This window comes from Vitis riparia, chromosome 16 (assembly GCF_004353265.1).
Source record: "Vitis riparia cultivar Riparia Gloire de Montpellier isolate 1030 chromosome 16, EGFV_Vit.rip_1.0, whole genome shotgun sequence".
Taxonomy (NCBI): domain Eukaryota; kingdom Viridiplantae; phylum Streptophyta; class Magnoliopsida; order Vitales; family Vitaceae; genus Vitis; species Vitis riparia.
The window spans coordinates 19,462,818-19,488,387 of NC_048446.1; the positions used below are offsets into that span (position 1 = coordinate 19,462,818).

Here is a 25,570-nt window from a genome sequence, read left to right on the forward strand (position 1 = left end):
TATTCACTCGATGTTGGCATCAACAATATTTACCCAACATTGACATCGATAATATTTATCCAATATTGTCAAAGATAATCTTTACCCGTTATAAGTGGGTTATGATAGTAATATTAGAGTCAATCCTACCCTAGAAAGTACGTAGAGTCGAACATATCTTGCAACGTATGGACGGACGAAGGTGTCAAATCTATATATGGGAAGGTGAGTTTTGATTTGGGGAGAAGAAATCTCTAATACTAATAAAGGTCTCTGAATTGGTTAGACGGTTTTAAAGCCGTGAGAGAAACCGCAAATGCAATGGGCTTGAAACAAATATAGAAGAATCGTGACATTCTAACTTAGGAAAACAAAAATATCCCTTAGTATTGCCACACGCATTTCAATGTGAACGCAAGAGGGGCTGTTGGGCTGAACACATAACAACAAAATGATACATAGTGTTGGACAAATATGGAGACTAGGCTTAAAAATCAGGCCTTAGAACGCATGAGGCCTTAGAACATAACTCTAGGTTGATTTGGAAGATTACTACCAAGGCCCATGTTATTGGCTATCAAAGAAATCACACTGATCCAAGCAGTGGACAAATCTTTCTCACCCACGACACTTGTTTGGATGCCCAGAAAGCAACTTCTCCAAAGTGTACCATTTTCCCACTAAAGACCATATTGGAATATATACCCAGAACAATTCTCTCCCCCTTGTTGAGCCAAACATGACTTAAAGGTGGCTGTAAGCTACTGTGAGCTTCCTTCAACTCCCCTCCCTTCTGATTCATTTTCTCACCAATTTTCCCAGCATTCATTTCATGTCTATCACCTGCACCTACAGTTGTAATCATGGTAACATGTTGATGTTGATTAATATAATGCAAGGGAAATCATTCATGATCCTAAATTTGATGAATTTGTTGTCAGTTAAAAACATTTGGAAACAAGTGAAAATACTAAATTAGCCCCATGGAATCAAAGCAATTCTAAATTGAAAAAAAAAAAAAAAATTGTTATTGCTTTGAGAATAGAATATTTTGAAGAAGTGATTAAATATTATAAATTAGTAGTGGGGAGCATGGTTCTGCTGAATGCTGATTTTCACAAGTGGGTTGCACGTACTTTCTCATTCATGTGATGAGATTCTCAACAATGTTCTTCTTTCTCTCTTTTTTTAAATTTTTAAATTTTTAATTTTTAATTTTTTTAAATTTAAGTCTATTCAAGGGGAGAATTTTGAAATACAGCCTCGATTATATTAAACTTTATCCAATTTTATAAATATGATAAAAATGAAAAATCATATAAATATAAATTTTTTTCTTCCCTTATATATTAACACAAATATATTTTAACATAAAAAACCAATAAAAAAAGAAAAGGGAAAATCCATTCTTACAATGAGTTTAATTTTTTTTCTTTTGGGTTTCAATTTAATTTTTTAATGACTTTTTATCACTTGAAATATCTTTACTTTATTTTATTTTATGATATATATCATGGTTTTAAAAATTAGATCGAATGGATTAATCCGACTTTCGATCAATCATTATTTTGATTTGAATGGTTTGATTCGATATTTTAAATTGTCTAGGCCTTGGACCGATCTCGACCTATCAGAACCGACAATCAATCTGGTGAATCAATTGATCGAGTGATTCTCCCTAAATGGAACAATTCAAAAGCTATCTTTAGCCCTTAAAATGACCTTATTTTGATGTATGCTCTCCATCCAACCTCCACGCTCTAACTGCAACATCGTCAGACCCGACACCACCAATTGATGAGGACGTCCACGCCGTAGATAGTCTCCCACAATGGGTTGCATTGTTGCAATTTACAAAGTTTCAATTGAATATTAAATATTTAATATTTTATTATATATTAAATATTAATATTTATTATTCATTAAATCATTTGAGAAAAATTTATTATTTTTATTTTTTAAATTATTTTATTTTAATAATATATAAAATATATATTTATGAGATCAAATATAATTTTGAAGATATATATATATATATATAACTCGTTTATAAAATTTAATGAATTTATTTTATATTTTAAAATTTTAATAACTGATAAAGAAATTTAAATTTTTTAATCTTTTATTTATTTATTTTGTAAATTATGGTACGTAGCATTTAACATTTAATAAATATCGAATCATGTCAGGTGGCGTCTGGTGATACTGATACCATCATGCTATTGTGTCCGTACACCACTAAAGTAACCATAATTCCATATCCCACCATTCACTTTTTGCCACGTGTCAATGATCTGGGATAAATTTGGCCGGCGACTTCACGGAGTAAACTGTGAAATTTTTAAATAACTAAACAAGAAGAAGACCGCCGTCAATGTCACCTCCGAAAACCTCGAACGGCACAAAACGGATAAATATTTGTTAATTATCTTTTTATTTTTTTATTTTTAACACCTGCATTTCATTGGGTTCCGTTATATTCGCTAGCCTACTAGACTCGGACTCCGAACCTCAGGCTCGGGTTCCCCCCTTAAAAACGGCTCAAGTCTTTTCTTGCTCTCAGCGTTCACTCAGTCGCCGTTAAGTTTTGTCCCCGGCAGCCAGGTTTTACTTCAGAGATTGCTTGCCGGAGTCTGATGGCCGATCATGCGGGCGAGTCCGAATCCGCCATGGAGTCGGTGATGGAAAAGATAACCGCAAAGCTTCATGGCCATGACTCGCCCTCGTCGTCAGACTCCGAGGACGGCAAGAAGTCGCTGGTGGAGGCTGTGAAATCGAAGAGTTACAGGCTTTTCGGAAGGGAAAAGCCTCTTCACAAGGTCCTAGGGGGTGGAAAACGTATGCCCACCTCTCTATCAATATAAACACGTCTTTTATGGAGTTTATTGAATCGTGATATTAGGGTTTTATAAATGATTTTCGAATAGAGGATTTTGGTATCTTTATTTTCCTCTTTTTTTTGGTCTATGTGGACGGGCATTTTGGTTTTGCGGCGTTTGGTTCGGGAGAAACCGGAGGAAAATAAAGGAAAGAAAAAACAAAAATTGAATTAGGTTGTTTCATATAAATGAATTACTTAAAAAGGAAGTGAACGCAATTAATCCGAACGATGAAACTTGTTTTCATTTATTTTCTTTCTTTCCTACATTTTCTCGGCAATGTATTGGTCGAATCCGCATGTTATTCTACTCTCTGATTGGTCATGTGGATTTGATTGATGATCTTTTCACGATGCTAGAGTAGACATGTATAAGGATTTGCAGAGAATAGTGGTTGCAGATTTGATCGGAGAAAATCTGCGAGGAACAGTCCTTGAACTTTGTTCCCACGCTTGTTACAGTCTCATTCTTGTGTTTGTCGCATCCAAAAACATTCTTGAAAATGATTCCAAAAACATATGATTAAATTTCTGTAGTCGCAGCATGAATCTGATTATATCATCTTACATTCATTTTTTATTTTTTTTTGGTGCAGCTGCTGATGTTTTCCTGTGGAGAAATAAGAAAATTTCAGCCAGTGTGCTCGGCTGCGCCACAGCAATTTGGGTTCTCTTTGAAATGCTTGAATACCAATTGCTTCCTCTACTATGCCACATTTTAATGCTCAGTTTGGCATCCCTTTTCCTGTGGTCCAATGCATCCATCGTCATCAAGAAGTAAGTAGTCGGTTTTGTGATGCATTCTCTTGTACGATTCAAATTGATTTGCATTCTCACTTTTTCTGTGTTCCATACCTAGGTCACCTCCAAACATCCCAGTGGTTGGAGTTCCTGAGAAAGCTGTCATGGAGATTACCTCTGCCCTGCTATATGCAATCAACCGAGGTCTAACTTCACTGCACAACATTGCATCCGGGAGACATTTGAAGCAGTTTCTTGCGGTACGTTGATTTTCATTCTCTTGCATTTGTGATTTCTAAACAAGCCCTCTAGTAGGGGTTGAACCGTGTTTCTGATTATCAGGTCACTGCTGGATTATGGGTTTTGTCAGCTGTGGGGAGATGGTGTAACTTCATCACCTTGTTCTACTTATGTAAGGAATTCAATTAGTAGTCATCTATTTTCTTAATTTTTTCACAATTATCCTCATTTAACTTTGAGTATCGGAAGACAGTGTTTGTTTTGCTACACACGGTGCCTGTCATTTACGAGAAGTATGAGGATGAAGTGGATTCGTCAGCTGAGAAAGTTAAGACCGAAATCAAAAACCAGTACAGACTCCTTTGCGAGAAGGTTCTCAAAGGACGACCTGGAGACGTGTTGAAGGTCAGGAAGATGTCTTAGGTTTTCATGAGTATCATTGGATTCCACTGTTTTAGGGTTTTGATAAGTAATAGTTTTAGGTCATGCTTCACTTTAGAGCTACTATAGAGCCTGTTTGGCATTCATGTATTGACATTGCTATGACACAAGGCAGCGTTCTTGGGGTTTGCCCCTTCTTTCTTTGCCTTCTGCTTCGGCACATCGTCTCAATTTGATTTCTTTGTAACCACCAAAAGAGCTCATTCGTTTTCCGCCCCCAATGGGATGGGGAATTTTTAACCCCCTATTTATACTTTTTGGCTCTTCATCTTTTTGAATCGGGGCCCGGCCCGGCTCGCATCGTTCCAAGAACCGGCGGGGAGCACCATCGTGCACAGTAACTGGGAGTCCTATTAGACCGAAAATTTAAAAATAATTAATTCTAAATTTTTTTAGAACTTATTTTAATTATATTTAATAATTTTTTGACAATTTTTTTAAAACAAGGTGTTTTTGTTAAAAAATATATATATATTTTAATTGTTTTCACTTGTATCTAGAAATTTTAAAAATAATTAATTATAAAAAAATTTTAGAATTTATTTTAATTATTTTTAATTGTTTTCTCTTTTATAGGATTATTGTAAAAAGTAATTATATAAATATAGAAAATGATTATATGTAAAAATATAAGTAAAACATTACAAATAAAAATTAATTTTAAAAATATAGAAAACATTTCATGTTTTCAAATAAATTTTTATTAGAAAATATGGTTTGATTCTCATAAGGAATTAAGAAAATAAAAAATAAAAAAATGATTTAATAATTTTTTTTTTCATTAGAAAAAAAATCAAATATAATTAGAATTAATTAAAAATTTATATATATTTTAAAATTAAAATTATTTAATGATATACGTATTCTCTTTAATTTTTTTATTCACTACTATTTTTCCTCTTAATTTTCTTTTATCCTCATTTTCCCTCAAATTTTTTGAGTAAACATAGCCTAAGAGACTTGTTTTTAAAATTCTTTTTAAAAACTATTTTTTTAAGAACTATTTTAGAAAATGTTCCCCATGGTTTTTTTTTTCTTCTTTAAAAAAAAAACATATTTTAATTGTTTTCCAAAATAATTAGACAAATATAAAAATATTAAAAATAAAAATTATTTTTAAACAATATTTAGAACATAAAAAACAGAGCGCTAACATTCCAAAATTCCAAACAAACTTAGAAAACATTCTCAAACAGTCCCCAGCTTTTGCAATTCTCCAATGCCATCCATTCATTCTTCTCAAATAAAATTCAACAAAATGTAGTGTTTTATACCTTCCTTACATAGTGTTTTCAGCTTTCAATCAATACCAATGTACCTTGGATAAGTCCACAGCTTGGAGAGCAACCCTCCTTCCGAATCACTATCACTATCCGAAGAGGATGTCATTGACAAAGAATCATCCAATATATATTCAACAATCTGGAAACAAAGAATATGTCAACAACAAGAAATACGAGTTATCGGTTATTCTGCCAATGCTGAGATTCCTGCTGGACACAGCAAGGAGAAACGGAAAATACCACGAATACGAAAATTACCTGCTGAGGTGATACAGGCTTAATCTGCTGATTTTCAGACTTCACTCCAGGGTGTCTTTTAGGACATTTCATGTTACTGAGCCAAACTATCGTGTGGCAAACTCCGCAATATCCCCTATTAGATGTGAATCGTTTTGCCCGCTTGCCTGAAATCCAGTCAGATAATCGTTATATTAGCTAGCAATATTTTCATTCTTTTTTGTTTAGTTTTGACAAAATAGTTAGTCCAAACTAGATTAGTCGGTAAATACTGGTTTTTCCAATGTTTTGCTACTTGGGAAGAATATGCTCTCCCTTCTAAGGGACTCTCTACACTGATTTTTGTTGTATGAATCAGCTTATTCTGATACTTTTTGACTATCAAGCAATCTTCTCTCTTCAAAGACTATGGAGCTTTGTTTTTGAATCCAAGTTCCATCAAACCCATCTTTTATTAGCCAATGTCCTTGATCATTCAAGTAGAAAAAGCAAACCAAAGCACAAAAAACACAAAATTTCCATAACCAGTCAAAAGGCCGATAGATTATATACTACTGAAATTGTGTGTGCTTCATTGACAAAAGTGCAGAAGTGCAAAATGAACATTTCAGCAGGGCAGAGCCTAATGTGAACAAACCAAAAGGCAACCCAACTGTGAGCTTGCCCAGCTGCATGGATTCATTTTTGCAACATGTATTTCACAACAAATCCAACTGAACTAGAGATCTTGAAAGACAATAGAGTAGCATACCTATATATTTTCTTTTGAAGGCATCTCTCCAGTCAATACCGGTTCTCGTGGCAATGTCCTCTTTTAGATTAGTTTCTTCCTTATCTTCAACTAGTTCACCATCCCTGTGCCCTTTCATCTTGGAAATATCTTCAGAATTACCAAAGCAAATAGTATATTGCAACTGCCACAAACAGTTATCGCTTGCTGCTGAGTTCCATGACCTTCACAAACATTCAAAGGTTATTAAACCAACAAGTTTGCAGAAAATTTGATGATGGGGGACGATTTAGCAAAATCATATACCAGGCAGTGCTTTTAATCCTTAGAGGAAGCCACTAATGGGCATGGCATGGTAAACTAAGACATGTCGGGAACTTACAACTCATCTTTAATTTTGTGAATGGTAAAGGAAGAAAAGATTACCAGCAGACTAACCCAACAGAAAGTAGGGATTGCATATCCAGGAAACCGAAGATATGCACAAGAACATCTTGAGGCAGATGGGCCAAACCTGAAAATAAGGAAAAAGATCGAGACGGTCCATGTGTGGCAGAAATAGAATCAGTACACATAAGTTTAGGACTGCAACTTAAGCGAGTTGGGTTGGGTTGGTAGCTTACCCAAGCACAACCAAATTAAGACAAAATCAACCCAAGCCATTTCTTAACTTAAATATTACCTTCTTCTTCCTGTCGAGCTTTAGAGCGCCTTTTGCAAGCAACCTTTGCATGCTTAAATTCTGTAACTGCCTGAGTTCTCTTCTGCTTTGGCAACACAGCCTCTGCACTCTGCAGGAGGAGATTAGCTGCTGAAACAGCACTCTGTGTCTGCATTCTAGGATTGAAACAACCATTAAACAATTAATAAAATTTTATCCAACATAGAGATAGTTAATAAGTCCAAGCACTTGAGCCATGCCCCACATTTGCAGGCCATTACTGGGCTTAAAACCAACTTTTACTATTAGTTTCAGCTTAAACAGGATAACTAAGTAAAATCCTTAGTACTTTTATATGCCTATGAAATTGGTTTACACTGAATAGAAATCTTTTAAATTCTCATGGTTTAGACAAATCCATGGTCCATAAAAACAGAGGTATGTTTTCAGGAGACATAGTGATAATTACTTATATAGACATATTCAAATATATATGCATGCATATACTCAACTATTCGGTCCACAAATTGGAACATCTAGATCATCAATTTTAAGCACTAATAATTCTAAATTACTTTTAAAACCAAGGTTTTGCCACCATCTTAATACATTTACCAATCGACAATATTCGCTTTGCATAAATCATCACACTTCTCATTTGGGCATAAAAAAAAATTAAAAAAAAGGTCAAGCTGCAACTTTGCTTGTTAGTGCTTATATGATGAAAAATGAAACAACTAAATCAATCCTGAATTAAATCATTTGAGCTTCCAAATGCAAATTTTTTAGGCAAACTCCATATTCTGCTAGGAATCAGAGCTTTCATCTCAAAGTTCCCAGACTGCCTACTCAAAAGGAAGGCTCAAGAATTTCAGATGGCATATAAAAATTGATTTTTCCAACAATTCATTAGATTTGGCTGCTAAATAAAAGCCCCTTCAGAATATAAAACCAACTTCTCAACAATTTGTTGGAAGATCGCTTATAAGTAAACAGCCCAACAAATACTGATTCAACATAGTCAAAGGGGCTAAATCATATTCAATAAGGATCCACTTCCGATTACCAGAAATCTATAGGAATAAATGCAGCTTCAACCACGAAAATTTCAAAATTAATTCCCAATTCACACCTTGCAGCTATTACAAAACCCAGAGAACCACAATTCAAAAAAGGATAAAAAAAAAAAGAAAAAAATTGTTAAGAACTATGAACAGAACAATATGAAACATGAAAAATCAAAACCAATTTTGAATCCACAATCTGGGACCATCACAAAATCCGCAATCACGAACTGGGTATCAAAACCCACACAACGAACAATTTGAAAACAAAATCAATAACTGGGTACTGAAATATAAAAATTGGAGGCATCACAAAACCCAGAAGCACGAACCGGGTATTGATTGAAATTCACCTAATAAGCAATACCAAAAAAGAAATATGGGAAAATTGGATACATACTGGGGAAGGAGACGAAAAGCAGCGAGGGTATCTTGGAAGACGAGAGACTGGAGATTTTTGGGGAGTTTATTATAAGCGCCTCTGAGAATGAAGCTCAACTCTTTGCAGACGAACGGATATTGATAGATTCGAGGGAGGGAGTCTCTCAGACCGAGTTTTTGGTATCTCTCCAATGGGGTACTCATCTTATTTCATGAAATTCTGAAAACAATACAGCTACTCCATTGCTGGGATCAACAAGAAAAAACCCGCAAGCAGAGGAAAACACCCACTTTTTTTTTCCCCTGTTCTTTTCTTTTCTTTCCCGTCCTGCTTAAAAGGGAAAATGATTTTGAGGGTGGTGAAGAAAATTTGCAAACTCCGAAAAATTTTCCTCAATGAGATTAGGGGCGCAGGTTGGATCCAAGGTGCTTTACCTCAAGTGCGATCCAACTTTTGATTCTTCAAGCTTGGGTTGAGTTTGAATTATACTCGAATTTTTACATTTATAAATTTAAATACTAAATTTAGAAACCTAATGCATTTATTTAAGAAGCCCTACATAATTTTTTTCCTTCTTTCCATAATTCCTTGAACCTCATACAATCTAATTTACATTAACACTATTTTTGAAAACTATTTTTTAAAATAGTTTTCTTTTTTAAAAAAGTAAAAATAAAAATGTATGAACTCGTGTTTGACAACAAGAAAATAAAAAAGGTTTTTTGTTATTAAAAATAAAATATAAGAGTAAATGTTTTTAAAAATGGTTTTTTGTTTTTCAAAATAAAAAAATAAGAAAACACATTTATCATTAGAAAAAAATTATTTTCTATTTTTTATTCTTAAAAATAAAAAATATATTATTTTCATAATATTTTTAATTATTTTCACTTATTTTCATTTGTTTTTTAATACTATTCCTTAAAAAATAATTATAAAAATAAAATATATATTAAAAATATTAAAATTAAGTTTAAAATATTTCAAATTTCCAAGGAGACTTCGATGTTATAAAATATTAGAGAACAATTTTTAAAACCGTTTTTGAAAACAGATACTAAACAGGGTTGAGTGTTTTCAGATAACACTTTTAGTAGCTGTTTTTAATTATTTTCATTTGATTTTTTAATACTATTTTTAAAAAGTAATTATACAAATATGAGAACTATTAAAAAATATATTTTAAATTTAAAAATATAGAATACCCTTTTTAAAACATTTCGAGTTTCAAAAACAATTTTCTGACAACATTTTTCAAAGGCCTTAATTTCCAGCACTATCTGCAAATGGATAGAGATCTCCAAGTAGCACACATTTACATAAACATTACTAACAAATAACCAGAAACTGGTGGCAGTTTGTTTTGTATTCTGTAGAATGGCTTCTTAATAAATACTGACAACTGAGGATATACTAAAGCCAAAGGAACCAATATGAAGGATAAACTAAACCAACCCCATTCAAGCTTCTCAGGGTTTTCCAGATTTGTTTGTCCATCTCACTCTACAGCTTTCAATTCAATGTTGCATGCCCATAACCAGCTGGTTTCAGGTGAAGGGCTTTCTGGCTTCCCAAACTCTCATTCCTTCTCACAGAGAATAGTATTGCTGCTGCTGATGTGTGTATAGGATGTGGCCTATAGGAAGTAGGCCAGTTGTTTCTTCTTCCTTGAACCGCCATCTCCATACAATTCATTCCACTGCTTCAGCTTGTTCATTACTGCTTCATCAGAAGCAAAACTAGCAGCAACCCGATTCTTTGCCTGCTTCATGTCTTCCATGTTTAAGGGCCTCTTAACAATTACCTTTTCCCCTTTGGCTTCTTCATTGGTACCCGAAGCATCCTCTGAGCTTTTCCCTTCATCAGCTTTCTGCTTCTTTTTCTGTGAAAAGAAATATCAGAAAAAAAGACCTTGCTCTACTGTGGAAAACTAGTTGGAAAAAGGGAAAAGGAGGAAAATGATACTTGGAAGAGGTAAGAGAGTTCTTACCTTATCCTCCTTCAATCTCTCTTGTTGTAGTAGCTCCTTTACAGGACGATAAGCTGCTGTCATGCACAAATTCTGTTTCAACGATTAATCCCAAGAGTCAACACAACAGCAGATTCTTAATCAATTCACCATTGATATCAGTAGAAGTACAAACCTTAAGATCACTTCCAGTATAACCTTCTGTCATGGTTGCAAGCTCCTTAAAGTCAAGATCCTCTGCTTTTTCTTTTGCCAAGAGAGTCTTCAATATCATCTCCCTGCTCTCCACAGATGGTAGACCAACCATAATTCTGTTCATCACAGATACCATTAGTTTGCCTACTCGAAGCATGGTGACACATTCATCTATCTTCAATATATCCTTCTCCGTACAACACGGCTTTAGTTTAAATGAGGTAAAATGATGAAAATGATGCCGAGTGTGACACAATATGCAAATCTACCTGTGCTCAAACCGCCTGATAATCGCCTCATCAAGGTCAAATGGCCTGTTGGTTGCAGCAAGAACGAGGACCCGTTCACCAGCTTTTGTCAGTAGTCCATCCCAATGTGTCATGAACTCATTCTTAATCTGTCGCATAGCATAATGCTCTCCAACTTCGGTCCGCTGCCCAAGCAAGCTATCAGCCTCATCCACAAAAATAATAGTTGGGGAGATCTTTGCTGCGAGTGTGAACAGAGCTCGAACATTCTTCTCAACTTCACCAAACCATTTTGAAGTGACGGTGGACATTGAGACATTGATGAAGCGTGCTCCAGCTTCATTGGCAATGGCCTTTGCCAGCATAGTTTTTCCATTACCAGGAGGTCCGAAGAGTAATATCCCCCTGCAAGGCTTCAGAAGCCCACCCTTGAAGAGGTCTGGCCTCTGAAGAGGGAGCATAACCAGCTCCTGAAGAGATTCTTTAATGTCATCCAAGGCACCAATGTCCTCAAATGCCACTCCTATCTGATTTGCTGGGATAACCTCTGGCCTTATACGCCTCTCAAATTCATTGTAAGGTGGAACCAACTGTGGGGAAACAATTAAAAGAGTAAGGGAATATTGGAAAATTTTCTTAGTAAAATTTTCTGCAACAAAAAGGGGAAAACAAATGCAAGGGAACCTCCTTACAGTATGCACCAAAGAAATCTACAAAATCTGCATCATCTTCTCTTTACTTTGTTGTTAAACTTTCGGAAGAAAGTGGCATTTGTGACATGCCAAGCATCTCAAAGAAATCTTGTGGGTGAATACCCACAAGATTCAGTAGGAAACAGAAGCAGCATACAAATAAAACACATTGATACAGTTAAGACTTAAAGAGTCGATGTCAAGATGTAAAACAAACCTTAGAAGATTCAGCATTTGTCTTTCGTGTGTCTTCCTTGAATATACTCAATCCATGGGACAAACTGTACCAGGGCCACAATTGTAGTTATATGAAACTTTGTCTACAATAAGAAGCTAAAAAGACACAAGCATGGAAACAATTGTATCTACCTCTTGGAAGATATGACAAGCTTTCCATTTCGGTATTCTGGATTTTTGTTATGCATCAAATGATAAGATAGTGCAGATATTACAATCTCTTCTATGTGATCACTTAGAATCATGGAGTCTGCATGGCAGATTGAACCCAAATTATCACAGCCAAGATCATTTGCTGCAAGCACCTCAGCAATATGATTTTTATTTTCCTGAAACTGGATCATCTCTCTCTCCTTTTCCAGTTGGGCTTCCCAGATATCAAGACAAGTCTCATCCTCGGGCTCCTTGATTTCAATATTGTAAGGGAATAAGAGACTCACCCTTTCATCCATTTCTTCGTCCTCATCATCAGGGTCTAGCATGCGGGAACCAAGTATCAGAACTGATCCTGATAATCTACCCAACATTTTCTGGAACAATTTGTATAATCTTTCTGATTGGAGAAGAAGCTTCTCGACATCCCTGAGGTATAAAATAATGGGACATGTTTCTGATACTGAATCCAAGACCTGTTAGTAATATAACACATCATCAAAACAAGATCAAGCATGAATGTGATAGCTAGGACTCTCAGACTTAGAACAGAAAACCGATTCCTCATAGATTACCTTGTAAAGTGACTGCAATAGATGCTTCTCATCAAAAGCCCAGTTGCTTGTGCGCTTGAAATGAGCTACAAAAGAAATGAGCAGCAGTAAGAATAACATCTACTTCCAGAGAATAACATCATAGCATCGGATGTTCTCTTCTTAGGACAAAACTAGTAACCTGGACTTGTAGTAACACGTTGAGAAACAACAGTGTTCTTTGTATTAGATGGAGTAGAAGCATTCCTACCATGCTTTGGGGGATTCATACATCTGCAAATGTGTATAGGTGTAGGTTTAGAAGTAATGCATGAGAGACTTAATACCAAAATAGACAACCATTGAAGCCCAATTGTTTGAGGCCCGTATAACTAATTAAGAGTCCAAGTGGCCTACCATACCTTGATTTAACATGGGCACCACTGCTTTGCCTAGACAATGTGCCGGCATTAGAAGTCCTGACCCGAGCTAAGTTGCGGATAAAATAAAATCAACAAAAAGTTAAAAAGAACAAGACAGCAAAGAAAATCAGAAGGCGTGAGTTGAAGTTGGTTCAAAGAATGTAATGTCTGGATCAACTAAGATGGTGTAGTATATCAAGACTAATGATCAATGCTAACAACAAAATTAAGCATCTTTAAGAGCATAGTTATTCCTCCTCTGCCTAATAACAAAATATTATGAACTATATATGGAAATTGTTAGGGCTTTAGCACCAAGTGTAAAATATTGACACGACATACACATTAAGCTAGCTTTGGGATCAATTGGTCACCTAACATGGCATCAGGACCTTTGGTTTCCAAGAGGTTATTCTTTTTATTGTAACCACTCTTTATTTCTCCATTTATTAAGCCTATGTGCAAAACTAAAAAAGATTGCCTAGGACATGAGGTATTATAGATTAACCCAAATATAAGTTGGCATGACATACATAGTTGGCACGTTACCTAATAGTTTAAATATTTAGGTCAATTGGTAGTGCCATGATTTATGGAAGGTTTTGGATCGGGTTTTGACAATTTCATTTGAAAACTAATTGATGGTCACTAGGATAGGTCAAATCTTTTATGACATTCGACATCACATCCTATGGGCTTATTCTAAGAGTCATCATTTAGGTGACTCATCTTCAAGCTTAAGAGTGGCATTGTTACACCCCAACAATCCCTCCCTCAACATGACACTCTTGTAACTCGAATTCATGACCCTAACTTTGATATTAATTTTTGGATCGAACTTTTGACTATCTCATCTGAAAACCAATTAGAGGTCAATGAGGGTAGGTCAAACCTTTAATGGTATTTAACATCACACCCCGTGGGCCTATTTTAAGAGTCATCATTTAGGTGATCCATCCTTGAACTTAAAGAGTAATATTGTTGCACCCCAATAGAAAATAATATGTTTGAACCTTGCCAATGTTTATTTCTTCATTAATTAGGCCCAATTGCAAGCCCAATAAAGAATTCAGGTGAGAGGGTAGCAAGGTCTTTAGCCTAAGTTTAAGTTGGCACTAGTACACGTAATTTGCCGAAAAGCTATAGCTTTGAGGTCAATTGCTAGCCACAAAAAGTTAAAAACAATAAAAGAAAAATCACAAGGCACTCTACAAACCACAAGTTGTACAACTTGATTCTTATGAACATTAAGGAGGGTATTCTGTTGATAGTACCTTTGGTTTCTTCTTCTTCACTCTGGGGAAAGATTGAGAAAGAGCCAAGAAAACCAGACATCGGCCCCAGTGTCACCTCTGAGATGGACTTCTTGGAAGACTACGAAAAGAAAACTAAATGAGAGCGGAAGTCTTCATGGATGGAAAGGCATTTTTATTCACCAAGCAAAGAAACATGCTTACAGATTCTCTTTTGGGGCTTCCATATTTGCTCTGCATCTGAGAAATGACAATCATAGCAAGATTTAGCGATATATACAGTATGAAAAGCTAAATTTAAGGAAGATTGAGTCTCTACATATTAATTTCACCTTCAGAGAAAAGTCATTAAGGTCCAACAGCAGCAACTTTGCTTGGAAGAAATGAGCTAGAGCTTTGGCGAGTGTTTGCTGGTACAGTTCTGTAAAGGCAACCAAGTTAATTAGGCCATTGAAAGGACTCAGAACCATAGTTAAATATCCAAATGCAGGGTCAGATCACATAGTCTAGACGGCATACCAGCAGGTCCTGAGAGCAAAATAGCTCTGCTTGCAGGCGTAAGGTTTCGGGTGTGCTTAGAAAAGTCAGACTGCCTTAGATGGAAATGTGCAGCACTTGTCAGTAACACTCTTGTCTGCTTACTGTCATGGCCATTGACAACTACATTAGTTTGTGTAAATATCAATATTACATATGGAAGTAATAAATCATTACGCACCTGAGGAAATAAGGAAACTTGTCGAAGGTGATCTTGCTTTCCCTTCCATCCATGACCTGTCGCCGTAGCTCATGCTCAATCTGCTCTTCTGTAATTGCGTCCGGCCAGAGTTTCAGCCCCGTCCATCGACACACTGTCTGTCCAGAAGCCAAACCAAGGCCAACCGAGACGCCCACCCCAACGATCAAGGCAGACAACAATATGTGCTTCTGTTCCATCACTTGAGGCCTCCACCATGAAACTATGCGCGCGGCTCCTCCATCCAACCTTAACACAAACAAACAGAAAACAAACAACAGTCGTTTATACTCTTGCCCACTAATCACACTAAAACAAGCATTCAACACAAACCCATCAACCAAAGGCCTCTGAAAAACTTCATCCCCAACACATTTGTTTTCACACCAGATAAGTGGCATACTGTCACAACTCAACACACCCACCCTAGAAACATGACCTCACAGACATTCATAATTTCATATATACTAAGAAGAATTGAGACTCAACAAAAGACCCACCAACAAGCACGTTGATGAAGAAACTTCTCACTAGAAAAGTGTAGAGGTTTGGACACAGAAATGTATGAATCTCTGTTTGGACAGGTTTATAACTGAGAATTTGGCTGTGTTCTTTGTTCTTCCGGGGCTACTTATATATATATATTTTCATTTTTGTTTTTTAGCATGGTTTTGAAAGTGGGACAGATCGGATTAAGCGCCCTTTTCCCCTCTCCTGCGTGTCAGTGCACTCCTCCCAACGTTTGAAACTGCCATTTTTATTTAGGACATGATTTGTAATAGTAAATTTAGACTGTACTGAAAATTTAAGCCATGCCGACATCAAATATTTGTATATATGCCGACATCAAATATTAATATATGGATAGATAGTGTTGGTGTGATCTTGTAAGTGCGGTTGGGCAGTGACCAGGTCGACACCGAAATACATGACGAGTGGATAGCGTTAGGATGTGTTTGATTGCACGAAAGAACCAAAGATCTTAAGTGCATATCATTTTAGGAAAAATTAAAATACGAATGAAGACAAACCATAACACATCAAAGAATTCAAAATTCTAACCATTGTAAGCTTTGATTTAAGTAAATTTTTATTTTTAGTCTCGTCTCTAGTGAGTATTCTAACACAATCATGAATGACAAATGGAAAATCCTCTCAAACGATACTTTTGCCCAATGCTTTATTTTTGGAAAATAGAAAAAAAAAATTAATTATTTTTTACGATTTTTTTTATATATATATAAAGATTATATAGTTTTAAATTTTTAACTAATTTTAATTATATTTGATTTTATTTTAATATTTCATTGGATAAATCAAATTTTAAAAAAAAAATTATTATTATTATTATTATTATTTCACACCAAATGTAATTTGAATCATTTGATTTCATAATTGTATCATTTTTATGGTGAAAATAATAGTTGTTCTAATTTTTTAAACCCCAACTCTCATCTCTAGTGCATTGAGAATCACTTTTAAAAATTTAAATTGAGAGAATCATTTGAAATGATTTATTTAGAAAAAAAAGGAACAAAAGCCATAGCTCCCCGGAGCCATTCACACCCCTCCGTAGGCCCACAGTCTGTCCAGAAGCATACCGAAGCCCAATCGAAACACCCACCACGCTCAACGCAGACAACAAAAAGTGCTTCGGTCCCATCTCCCTTTAGGCCTCCACCAACAAACTACACACAAACAAACAGAAAAACAAAGCTCAATCCCAAGAACCAAACACACAAACAAGCAGTGTTGATGGCAGAATGTGATTGAAAACTCAGAGAAATTTGGCAAATACTGAGAAGGGTCTTCTGGGGTTGGTATTTAGAGCCTACCCTTTTCGCATGGTACGAGTTTGGACGCAGAAATGGCATCAATCTCTGCCTCCTTCGCTCTTTCTTCTCTCACTTCTCTGTTCTTCGAGGGCTACTTATAACGGTGCGTTGTTTTGTTTTGTTCTGCTTTGCTACTTTGTTTTGTTTTATTATTATTAAAATATATTTAAAAATATAGAGTGCAGTGTGGGGACATTCCAAGTTCCAACTACGCTAGGAAAAAACTATTTTTGAAAACATTTTCCAAACAACCTCTCACTTTCTGCAAATCCATTGGCATCTCCAAGTAGCAAACATTTACAAAAACATTACTAACAAATACCCAGAAACTGGTGGCAGTTTGTTTATATTTTGTAGAATGGCCTGTTAATAAATAATGACAACTCCCCTCTAAGAATGATATACATAAGCAAGGAACCAATATGAAGGATATTCAAGCTTTCTCTGGGTTGTCCAGATTTCCTTGCCCATCTCACTCTACTGCTTTCAATTCAATGTTGCATGCCCATATCTAGCTGGTTTCAGGTGAAGGGCTTTCTGGCTTCCCAAACTTCCTATAGGATGTGCCCTATAGAAAGTAGGTCAGCTGTTCCTTCTCCCTTGAACCGCCTTCTCCATACAATTCATTCCACTGCTTCAGCTTGTTCATTGCCGCTCCATCAGAAGCAAAACTAGGAGCAACCTGATTCTTTGCCTGCCTCATGTCTTCCATGTTTAAGGGTCTCAGAACAATTACCTTTTCCCCTTTGGCTTCTTCTTTGGTACCCGAAGCATCCTCTGAGCTTTTTCCTTCATCAGCTTTCTGCTTCTTTTTCTGTGAAAAGAAAAATCAGAAAAACACCATTGATCTACCATGGAAAACTTGTTGGAAAAAGCGAGAAGGAAGAAAATGATACTTGGAAGAGTTAAGAGAGTTCTTACTTTATCCTTCTTCATTCTCTCTTGTTGCACTAGCTCCCTTACAGGACAATAAGCTGCTGCCATGCACAAGTTCTGTTTCAATTGTTAATCCCAAGAGTCAACACAGCTGATTCTTAATCAATTCATCATTGCCATCAGAAGTACAAACCTTAAGATCACTTCCAGTATAACCTTCTGTCATGGTTGCAAGCTCCTTAAAGTCAAGATCCTCGGCTTGTTCTTTAGCCAAGAGAGTCTTCAGGATCATCTCTCTGCTCTCCACAGATGGTAGACCAACCATAATTCTGTTCATCACAGATACCATTAGTTTGCCTACTCAAAGCATGGTGACACATTCATCTATCTTTAATATATCCTTCTCCATAGCTTCAGAGTAAAAGGATGAAAATGATGCTGAGTGTAACACAATATGCAAATCTACCTGTGGTCAAACCGCCTGATAATCGCCTCATCAAGGTCAAATGGCCTGTTGGTTGCAGCAAGAACAAGGACTCGTTCACCAGCTTTTGTCAGTAGTCCATCCCAATGTGTCATGAATTCATTCTTAATCTTTCGCATACTACAATCCTCTCCAAATTCAAGTCGCTGCCCAAGCATGCTATCAACCTCATCCAGAAAAATAATAGTTGGGGAGATCTTTGCCGCAAGTGTGAACAGAGCTCGAACATTCTTCTCATTTTCACCAAACCATTTTGAAGTGATGGTGGACATTGAGACATTGATGAAGCTTGCTCCAGCTTCATTGGCCATAGCCTTTGCCAGCATCGTTTTTCCAGTACCAGGAGGCCCGAAGAGTAGTATCCCCCTGCAAGGCTTAAGAAGCCCACCCTTGAAGATCTCTGGTCTTTGAAGAGGGAACATGACCAACTCCTCCAGTGATTCTTTAATGTCATCCAAGGCACCGATGTCATCAAATGTCACTCCTATCTGATTTGGTGGGATAACCTCTGGCCTTATACGACTCTCAAATTCATTGCAACGTGGAAATACCTACAGGGAAACAATAAGAACAACAGCAATTAGAAGAGTAAGGTCATGTTTGGTTCCAGAAAATACTAAAGGAATAAAAAAAAATACTAAAAAAAATTATTTTCTCATGTTTGATTTTATTTTAGAAATATGAAAGAAAATCAAATATAATTAAAATTAGTACAAAATTTATATATTTTTAAATTATTTAATCTTTTTATAAAAGAGCTAAATAAGTTAAATGACTTTGAAGTAAGATATGAAAATAATTTACTGACTTTAAATTTATTTTTTATTTTTCTTCACTTTTTCTTTCCTTTACTTTTCCTCTCTATTTTTGTTCCCTCACGTTTTCACTCAAACTTTCCAAAAATCAAACACAACCTTAAGGAATTGGAAAATTTTCTTGGTAAAATTTTCTTTCACCAAAAAGGAAAAACAAATGCAAGGGAACCTCTTTACAGTATGCAACAGAGAAATCTACAAAATTGGCATCATCTTCTGTTTAACTTTGTTGTTAAACTTTCAGAACAGAGTGACAGACTAAGAATCTCAATTGCATTAAAATTCAAAGCATCCACCCACAAGATTCAATAGAAAACAGAAGCATACCAATAAGCACATTGTTGCTGTTAAGGGTCAATATCATTCACACTATGCTCAGATTGTTGAATGGTAGAATGTTGAGATGTAGAACGAACCTTAGATTCAGCATTTGGTGCGTCTTCCTGGAATAAACTCAATCCATGGGACAAACTGTACCAGGGCCACAAGAATATTTATATGGAACTTTGTTTCAAATAAAAATAAATAAATAAATAAAGAAGCAAAAGAAGACACAAGCATAGAAACAATTGTATCTACCTCTTAGAAGATATGACAAGCTTTCCGTTTCGGTATTCTGGATCTTTGTTATTCAACAAATGATAAGATATTGCAGATATTACAATTTCTTCTGTGTAATCACTTAGAATTTCAGAGTCTGCATAGCAGATTGAATCCAAATCATCACAGTCAAGATCATTTTCTGCAAGCACCTTAGCCATATAATTTTTGTTGTCCTGAAACTGGATCATCTTTGTCTGCTCTTTCAGTTGGGCTTCCCATCTATCAAGATGAGTCTCATCCTCAGGTTTCTCGATTTCAATATTGCAAGGGAATAAAAGACTCACCCTTTCATCCATTTCATTGTCCTCATCATCAGGGTCTAACATGCGGGAACCAAGTATCAGAACTGATCCCGATAATTTGTCCAACATTTTCTGGAACAATTTGTAAAATCTATCTGATAGCAGAAGAAGCTTGTCAACATCCCTGATGTATAAAATCATGGAACATGTTTCCGATACTGAAACCAAGACCTGTTAGTAATATAACACATCTGCCTGTCAGTAACTAAAATAAGCAATATTTGTCACTCTCAATCATGATAAAGCATCATCAGAACGAGATCATAAATGAATCTGATAAGACTGTCAGATTTAGAACAGAAAACTTATTCTTAGATTACCTTGTAAAGCGACTGCAAAAGATGTTTCTCGTCAAAAGCCCAGTTGCTTGTGCACTTGATATGAGCTACAAAAGAAATGAGCAGCAGTAAGATAACATCTAGTTCCAGTAATTTTTTTAAACAAACAGACTTAAAACTATAAATACACAACAGAAAAAAGTAAAGAAATAAACTGTATGAAATGTAAAAGAGACGACATTCAAAGGAGTAAGAGGGACAAAATAAATATTCCTGGAACAAAAGTTCATAGCATTGGATGTGCTATACCTAGGACAAATCATATTCATTGATCTATTTGGTGAAAAATAATGTATATAATGGATGCTCAATAGTTGGGATTGGATATGTTCATGAGGTTGAGATGGTTCAGGGATAATCTCCCTCATAGGATCCATCCAATGTGGAATTCTTATAGATCTGTCATTGAATGACAGTGATGCAGACGAAACCAAGAGTATTCCAATTTAGTTCTAAGACGTAACCTGAACTTGTAGTAGTACATTGGGAGGAATGGTGCTCACATTAGATGAAGTAGAAGCACAGCCACAATGCTGTGGAGGATCCATACTTCTGCAAATGCATATAGCTACAGGTTTAGAAATGATACATGGGACTCAATACCTAAATAGATGACCATTGAATCCCAATTATTTAGGGGCCGGCAGAATTAAGAGTGTAAGCGGTCTACCATACTTTGACTTAATATTGGCACCAGTGCTTTGCCTAGATAATGTGTCTGTATTAGAAGTTGGGATCAAAGCTAAGTTGTGGAGAAATTAGAATCGACAAGAAGTAAAAAGAACAAGACACCAAAGAAAATCAAAAGGTGTGAGTTGAAGTTCATTAAAAGAATGTAATGTGTGGTTCAAATAAAAAGGTGTAGTATATCACGACTAATGATCAGTGCTAACTACAAAAGCATCTTTAAAACCATAGTTATTCCTCCTCTGTCTATTATGAGTTATATGGACATTGTTAGGACTTTAGCTTAAGCGTAAGTTGGCATAACATACATAGTTGTACCACTTTAACTGAGCTTGTATCAAAATTAAAGTTTTAAATATTAGGAGCTGCAATTCTATTAATACCTTGGGTTTCTTCTCTTTGGGGAAGGGTTGAGAAAGAGCCAAGAAACCTAGAGATTTGCTTCAATGTCGTCTCTGGGATGGACTTCTTGGAAGACTACAAAAAGAAGCCACCCGTTCAGGAAATACTCCACTTAGAAAACGCAGGGCAAGTTAAACATGAAGTGCTGGAATGAACAATATTTAGTTCACAACAAAGAATGATGATTGCAATGTTACATGGTTAACCTTGATCAACCCTACTAAATCAGAATGCAAGGATTCATGGATGGAAAGGCACTTTCATTTTCAGCAAACAAAGAAATACACTTTCATCATCAGAATAATTCAGCGAAGGCTTACATATTCTTTTCTGGGACAACCATATTTGCTCTGCATCTGAGAAATGCCAATCATAGTGAGATTTAGTGATGTAGTATCAAAAGCTAAATTTGAGGAAGATTGAGTTAGTGCATATTTCACCTTTAGAGAAAAGTCATTAACATCCAACAGCAGCAACTTTGCTTCAAAGAATTGTGCTAAAGCTTTGGCAAGTGCTCGCTGATAAAGTTCTTCAGAAGATAAACAAGAATAAAAATGAAGCAAAAGGCAACCAAATTGGGCCAATTAAAAGGACTAAGAAACATAAATATCCATATCAGATCACATATTCCAGACAACATACCAGCAGGTCCTGAGAGCAAAATAGCCCTGCCTGCAGGCATAAGTTTCTGGGTGTACTTAGAAAAGTCAGAGAGCCTTAGATGAACATGTGCAGCACTTGTCAGTAATCCTCGTGTCTGCTTACTGTTGTAGCCATTGATAGAAAGGAACAACATTAAAATAAATATAAAAAGAGATCACATTGTAATGAATATGCTTAGAATTATAGTGTCTATGTAAACTAGAACAATATGAGAGTGCTCTATAGCTACTTCAGAATATGCACCATCAACATTTATTTTGTGTTTCAAAATAACAGTGATCTTAGGCCATTTAACAAGAAAACTCAAATCACCCCAAATTGCATCCTAGTCTGAACTTTTTCGTTAGGTAAGGGACCTTCAGACAAAGTCTTAAACATATGTACCTCAACAAAGGGACCCTAATCCCCAAATAACTACTCTTCTCTTTAGTCCATTAAATCTAAATAATGAAGCTTAGTACCCAAACTGAAAAATCACAGTTTGATTGCTGCAGAGGCAAATGCAATAGCTAATTGGTGAGAAGGAAAATCAAACAGAAAATTTCCATATTCACTATACAATTGAGTGACACAAACCAGCAATATGAAACAAAAAAAAAAAAAAAAAAAAAAAAAAAAAAAAAACAAAAACAAAAAACAAAAAAAAAAAAAAAAAACAAAACAAAAAGAAATATAAATATGGGGGAAAAAAATGAAACCCCCATCAATCAGAATCCCCAAAAGAAGATTATTAAAGGAATTTCAAAAGGGTATAGAAGAACCAGTACTGTGATAGCAGTACATAGTGACAGAAGCAGCATATGCAGCATACAATTTTCTCTAATACAACCTTTCATATAGACGTAAGAACAAACAATACATATGCAAGTAATGAATCATTACCTGAGGAAATAAGGAAACTCCTCAAATGTGATCTTGCTTTCCTTTCCATCCACAACCTGTCCCCGTAGCTCATGCTCAAGCTGCGCTTCTGTAATTGCGCCTGCCGAGCAGTTCAGCAGCCCGGTCCATCGGCTCATTGTCTGTCCAGAGGCCAAAGTAAGGCCAACCGAAACACCGATCCCAAGGCTCAGAGCAGACAGCAAGATTTGCTTCTGTTCCATTACTTCAGGCCTTCCCCAACCTCAAATTCTCTCCCAAAAAAGACTATACCCTCCTCTATCCAACCTTAGCAGACAAAACAAACAGAAAACAAAGCTCAATTCTAAGAAGCAATTAAACAAACAACACTTGTTTCTACTCTTTCCCACTAATCACACTTCTTCAATACTCAATCCACATGGAAAATACCAGAGGAAAAAAAAAAAAAAACAATTCAAACCCATCACCCAAATTCCTCTTTATAATAAAAAAAAAAAATGATTGTTCTGTGGAAAACTTCAACCTCACCACATCTGTGTTCACACCAGATAAATGGCATGGTAGTACCACTCAACACACCCACGTGAGAAACAGGAACCCAGAGGGTTTCACACCAAGATAAAATGGAATCAATGATGATTGAAACAAAACAAAAGACCACTAAAATGTACGTTGGAGAAAAAACTTCACTCTAGGACAAGGTAATACTATGAGCAGTGTTGATGGCAGAATATGTTTGAAAATCCCGAGAAATTTTTGGCAGAGATTGAGAAGTACTTTTGGGGTTGGAATTTTCAGCCTACCCTTCCAGTATGGTAGAGGTTTGAACACAGGAATGCATGAATCTCTGATTGGCACGCCATTGGTGTACCAGTTTGGACAGGTGTGTAACTAGGGACTGGTTTTCCTTCTTTTTTTATAATTTTATTATATATATATATATATATATTTTAATAGGTGTCATATTATGTTTGGGCTGACTTGTGGTGGGTTGCCGTTGACGCCGAAGTCGATCGGGTCCATTGCTTTGGCCTTTTTTGCTTTATTGGTAATTATAATAGTATTATTATAGAGCAGGTATAGGGCTAAAGTTATGCACACGGTCAAGGTTTGAAATTCCGGAAAATTTCGTCAAAATATCGGATATTGGTCAATCCCGAAGCGAAATATCGGTCAAATTATAAAAAGGGGTGGTTTTTAAAATTCTGAATTGGGCTTCCATGGACCGGCCCAAAGGATGGCCTTCATGCGCACTCACCACAGCCCAGCCCGGTAGGCATTAAACCCTTGATTCCATGCATGAAATGAAAGGCCCCACCATTAAGCCAACCTTGCTTAGGGTGTACGCATCACGAACCACCATTATATCTAAGGTTTATAAATGTAATTATATTATAAATTAATTAGAATAAAATTATTGTAAATAAATTAATTTCAAATATAATGTATTTTACGTAATAATTAAATTCAAAATAAATATAATTCTATAATTAAAATTATCAATGTTTTAAAATAAAAAATATCAATACATATGTTATCATTTCTTTTATATCATTGAATACATCCTACATTTAAATTTTTGAATATTATTATTGGTTGTCATAAATTATATCTTACATATATTATTTATTTTTAATAAAACAACTTTAAAATTGTTAGGTTTTAAGGGTATAGAAACAAATGACTAGTCCAAAAGACACAAACAAATAACAAAATTAATAAGAATAAAAACTTATCGACTGAAGTGTAACAAACACTATCCTTAGAATAGATCACCATCTTCGAAGACGAACTTGGTGCACTAGGGTACCAGTGGTCTACCTCTAGGATTCAATAGCCAAATCTCGTATTGGGTGCACTTTGTAAGCTCGATTCTCAAAAAATTCCTCTAAATAGATGTATGAAAGACTCTGAAAAACTCTCTAAAAATATAAGACTAATAGAATAAAATAAAATAAAAATAAAAACTATTTACATTCTTCCTACAATCCCCCACAGAGTGTAAACGTAATTTTTTTTTTTTTTTTTAGGAAAAAAAAATCCAATGCATCAGTACTGGTGTCCAAAGGCTATGAAACAGTCTTAAGACAAATTAAGTATTAAGTCACAAATCACGGTGAAAATAAATTTCTATGAACCAGTGTTTCTTGATGTAACTCAAGAGACTTTTATCCACATTAGTTTTCTCAACTACACTACGAGTTGTACAAAACGGGTTGGCACAAATAGGTCATGCACCTTGCCTGGATATTCATGAGAGCTCTAGAGAACCTGCCTAAGTTCTCATTGGAAGTGACCCCACCTCCACTCTCATATAGGTGAATCCATCAAGTATGTTTTGCATTTAAACATACCATCCATAAGGAATATAGTATTCATTAACAGTAAACACTCAACCTTAATTAATGCAGAATACGCTCTATCTACACCATATGGCTAAACTCTCATACAATTAGAGTTGATAGAGCACATCAAGTCAACAATTTGTTAATACCCATATGAACCTACTTCATGGAATTTCCATTCTAATAGGTTGGGTTACGATCACTCTTGACTTCTATAATAGGCATAAGCCTCATCCCCCTCGATGTTTCTTCCACTAGTTTCTTATTTAGTGGTTTGGTCAAAGG

At 35.6% G+C, this 25,570-nt stretch overlaps 4 protein-coding genes and 1 long non-coding RNA gene across 12 annotated transcripts; 1 reads left to right on the forward strand and 4 right to left on the reverse strand.

Annotated features, from left to right (window-relative positions):
• The first annotated feature begins 2,531 nt into the window (after nt 1–2,531).
• Nucleotides 2,532–4,491, forward strand: LOC117934017 (reticulon-like protein B5). Its single transcript, XM_034855612.1, has 5 exons — nt 2,532–2,817; nt 3,454–3,634; nt 3,717–3,858; nt 3,941–4,010; nt 4,092–4,491. Exons 1-5 carry the CDS (start codon nt 2,616–2,618, stop codon nt 4,259–4,261), a joined length of 765 nt encoding a protein of 254 aa, XP_034711503.1. The 5' UTR covers nt 2,532–2,615; the 3' UTR covers nt 4,262–4,491.
• A 978-nt stretch (nt 4,492–5,469) lies between these two features.
• Nucleotides 5,470–9,127, reverse strand: LOC117933043 (F-box protein At5g52880). 2 transcript variants are annotated; one of them, XM_034854395.1, is made up of 6 exons: nt 8,655–9,127; nt 7,212–7,366; nt 6,968–7,043; nt 6,551–6,753; nt 5,821–5,966; nt 5,470–5,701 (listed from the first exon to the last, which is right to left on the reverse strand). In XM_034854395.1, the coding sequence occupies exons 1-6, from the start codon at nt 8,837–8,839 to the stop codon at nt 5,579–5,581; spliced, it is 888 nt and encodes a 295-aa protein (XP_034710286.1). In that variant the 5' UTR covers nt 8,840–9,127; the 3' UTR covers nt 5,470–5,578. The 2 variants fall into 2 exon arrangements, with proteins under 2 accessions (XP_034710286.1, XP_034710285.1); XM_034854394.1 differs by having other exon boundaries at nt 6,956–7,043; nt 8,655–9,126.
• Nucleotides 9,128–9,886: 759 nt separating this feature from the next.
• On the reverse strand, nt 9,887–15,689 carry LOC117932965 (probable 26S proteasome regulatory subunit 10B). Of its 3 annotated transcripts, none has more exons than XM_034854294.1 (15): nt 15,575–15,688; nt 15,057–15,323; nt 14,858–14,979; nt 14,671–14,759; nt 14,543–14,578; nt 14,361–14,459; nt 13,086–13,129; nt 12,866–12,957; nt 12,706–12,770; nt 12,110–12,606; nt 11,958–12,021; nt 11,070–11,638; nt 10,781–10,916; nt 10,627–10,698; nt 9,887–10,518 (listed from the first exon to the last, which is right to left on the reverse strand). In XM_034854294.1, exons 2-15 carry the CDS (start codon nt 15,272–15,274, stop codon nt 10,273–10,275), a joined length of 2,349 nt encoding a protein of 782 aa, XP_034710185.1. In that variant the 5' UTR covers nt 15,275–15,323; nt 15,575–15,688; the 3' UTR covers nt 9,887–10,272. The 3 variants fall into 3 exon arrangements, with proteins under 3 accessions (XP_034710185.1, XP_034710184.1, XP_034710186.1); XM_034854293.1 differs by having other exon boundaries at nt 13,086–13,152; nt 14,360–14,459; XM_034854295.1 differs by lacking the exon at nt 9,887–10,518 and having other exon boundaries at nt 10,628–10,682; nt 13,086–13,152; nt 14,360–14,459; nt 15,575–15,689.
• An 876-nt stretch (nt 15,690–16,565) lies between these two features.
• LOC117933042 lies at nt 16,566–16,996 on the reverse strand. The gene is made up of 2 exons (XR_004654276.1): nt 16,910–16,996; nt 16,566–16,762 (listed from the first exon to the last, which is right to left on the reverse strand). It is a non-coding gene; the product is annotated as an uncharacterized LOC117933042 (long non-coding RNA).
• A 152-nt stretch (nt 16,997–17,148) lies between these two features.
• Nucleotides 17,149–23,824, reverse strand: LOC117933086 (26S proteasome subunit RPT4-like). Of its 5 annotated transcripts, none has more exons than XM_034854458.1 (13): nt 23,744–23,824; nt 22,962–23,246; nt 22,059–22,180; nt 21,857–21,945; nt 21,737–21,772; nt 21,398–21,491; nt 20,310–20,374; nt 19,664–20,160; nt 19,501–19,555; nt 18,252–18,820; nt 17,979–18,114; nt 17,831–17,902; nt 17,149–17,723 (listed from the first exon to the last, which is right to left on the reverse strand). In XM_034854458.1, exons 2-13 carry the CDS (start codon nt 23,180–23,182, stop codon nt 17,478–17,480), a joined length of 2,202 nt encoding a protein of 733 aa, XP_034710349.1. In that variant the 5' UTR covers nt 23,183–23,246; nt 23,744–23,824; the 3' UTR covers nt 17,149–17,477. The 5 variants fall into 5 exon arrangements, with proteins under 5 accessions (XP_034710349.1, XP_034710350.1, XP_034710351.1 ...); XM_034854459.1 differs by having other exon boundaries at nt 23,718–23,798; XM_034854460.1 differs by lacking the exon at nt 23,744–23,824 and adding an exon at nt 23,469–23,711.
• Nucleotides 23,825–25,570: the final 1,746 nt, after the last annotated feature.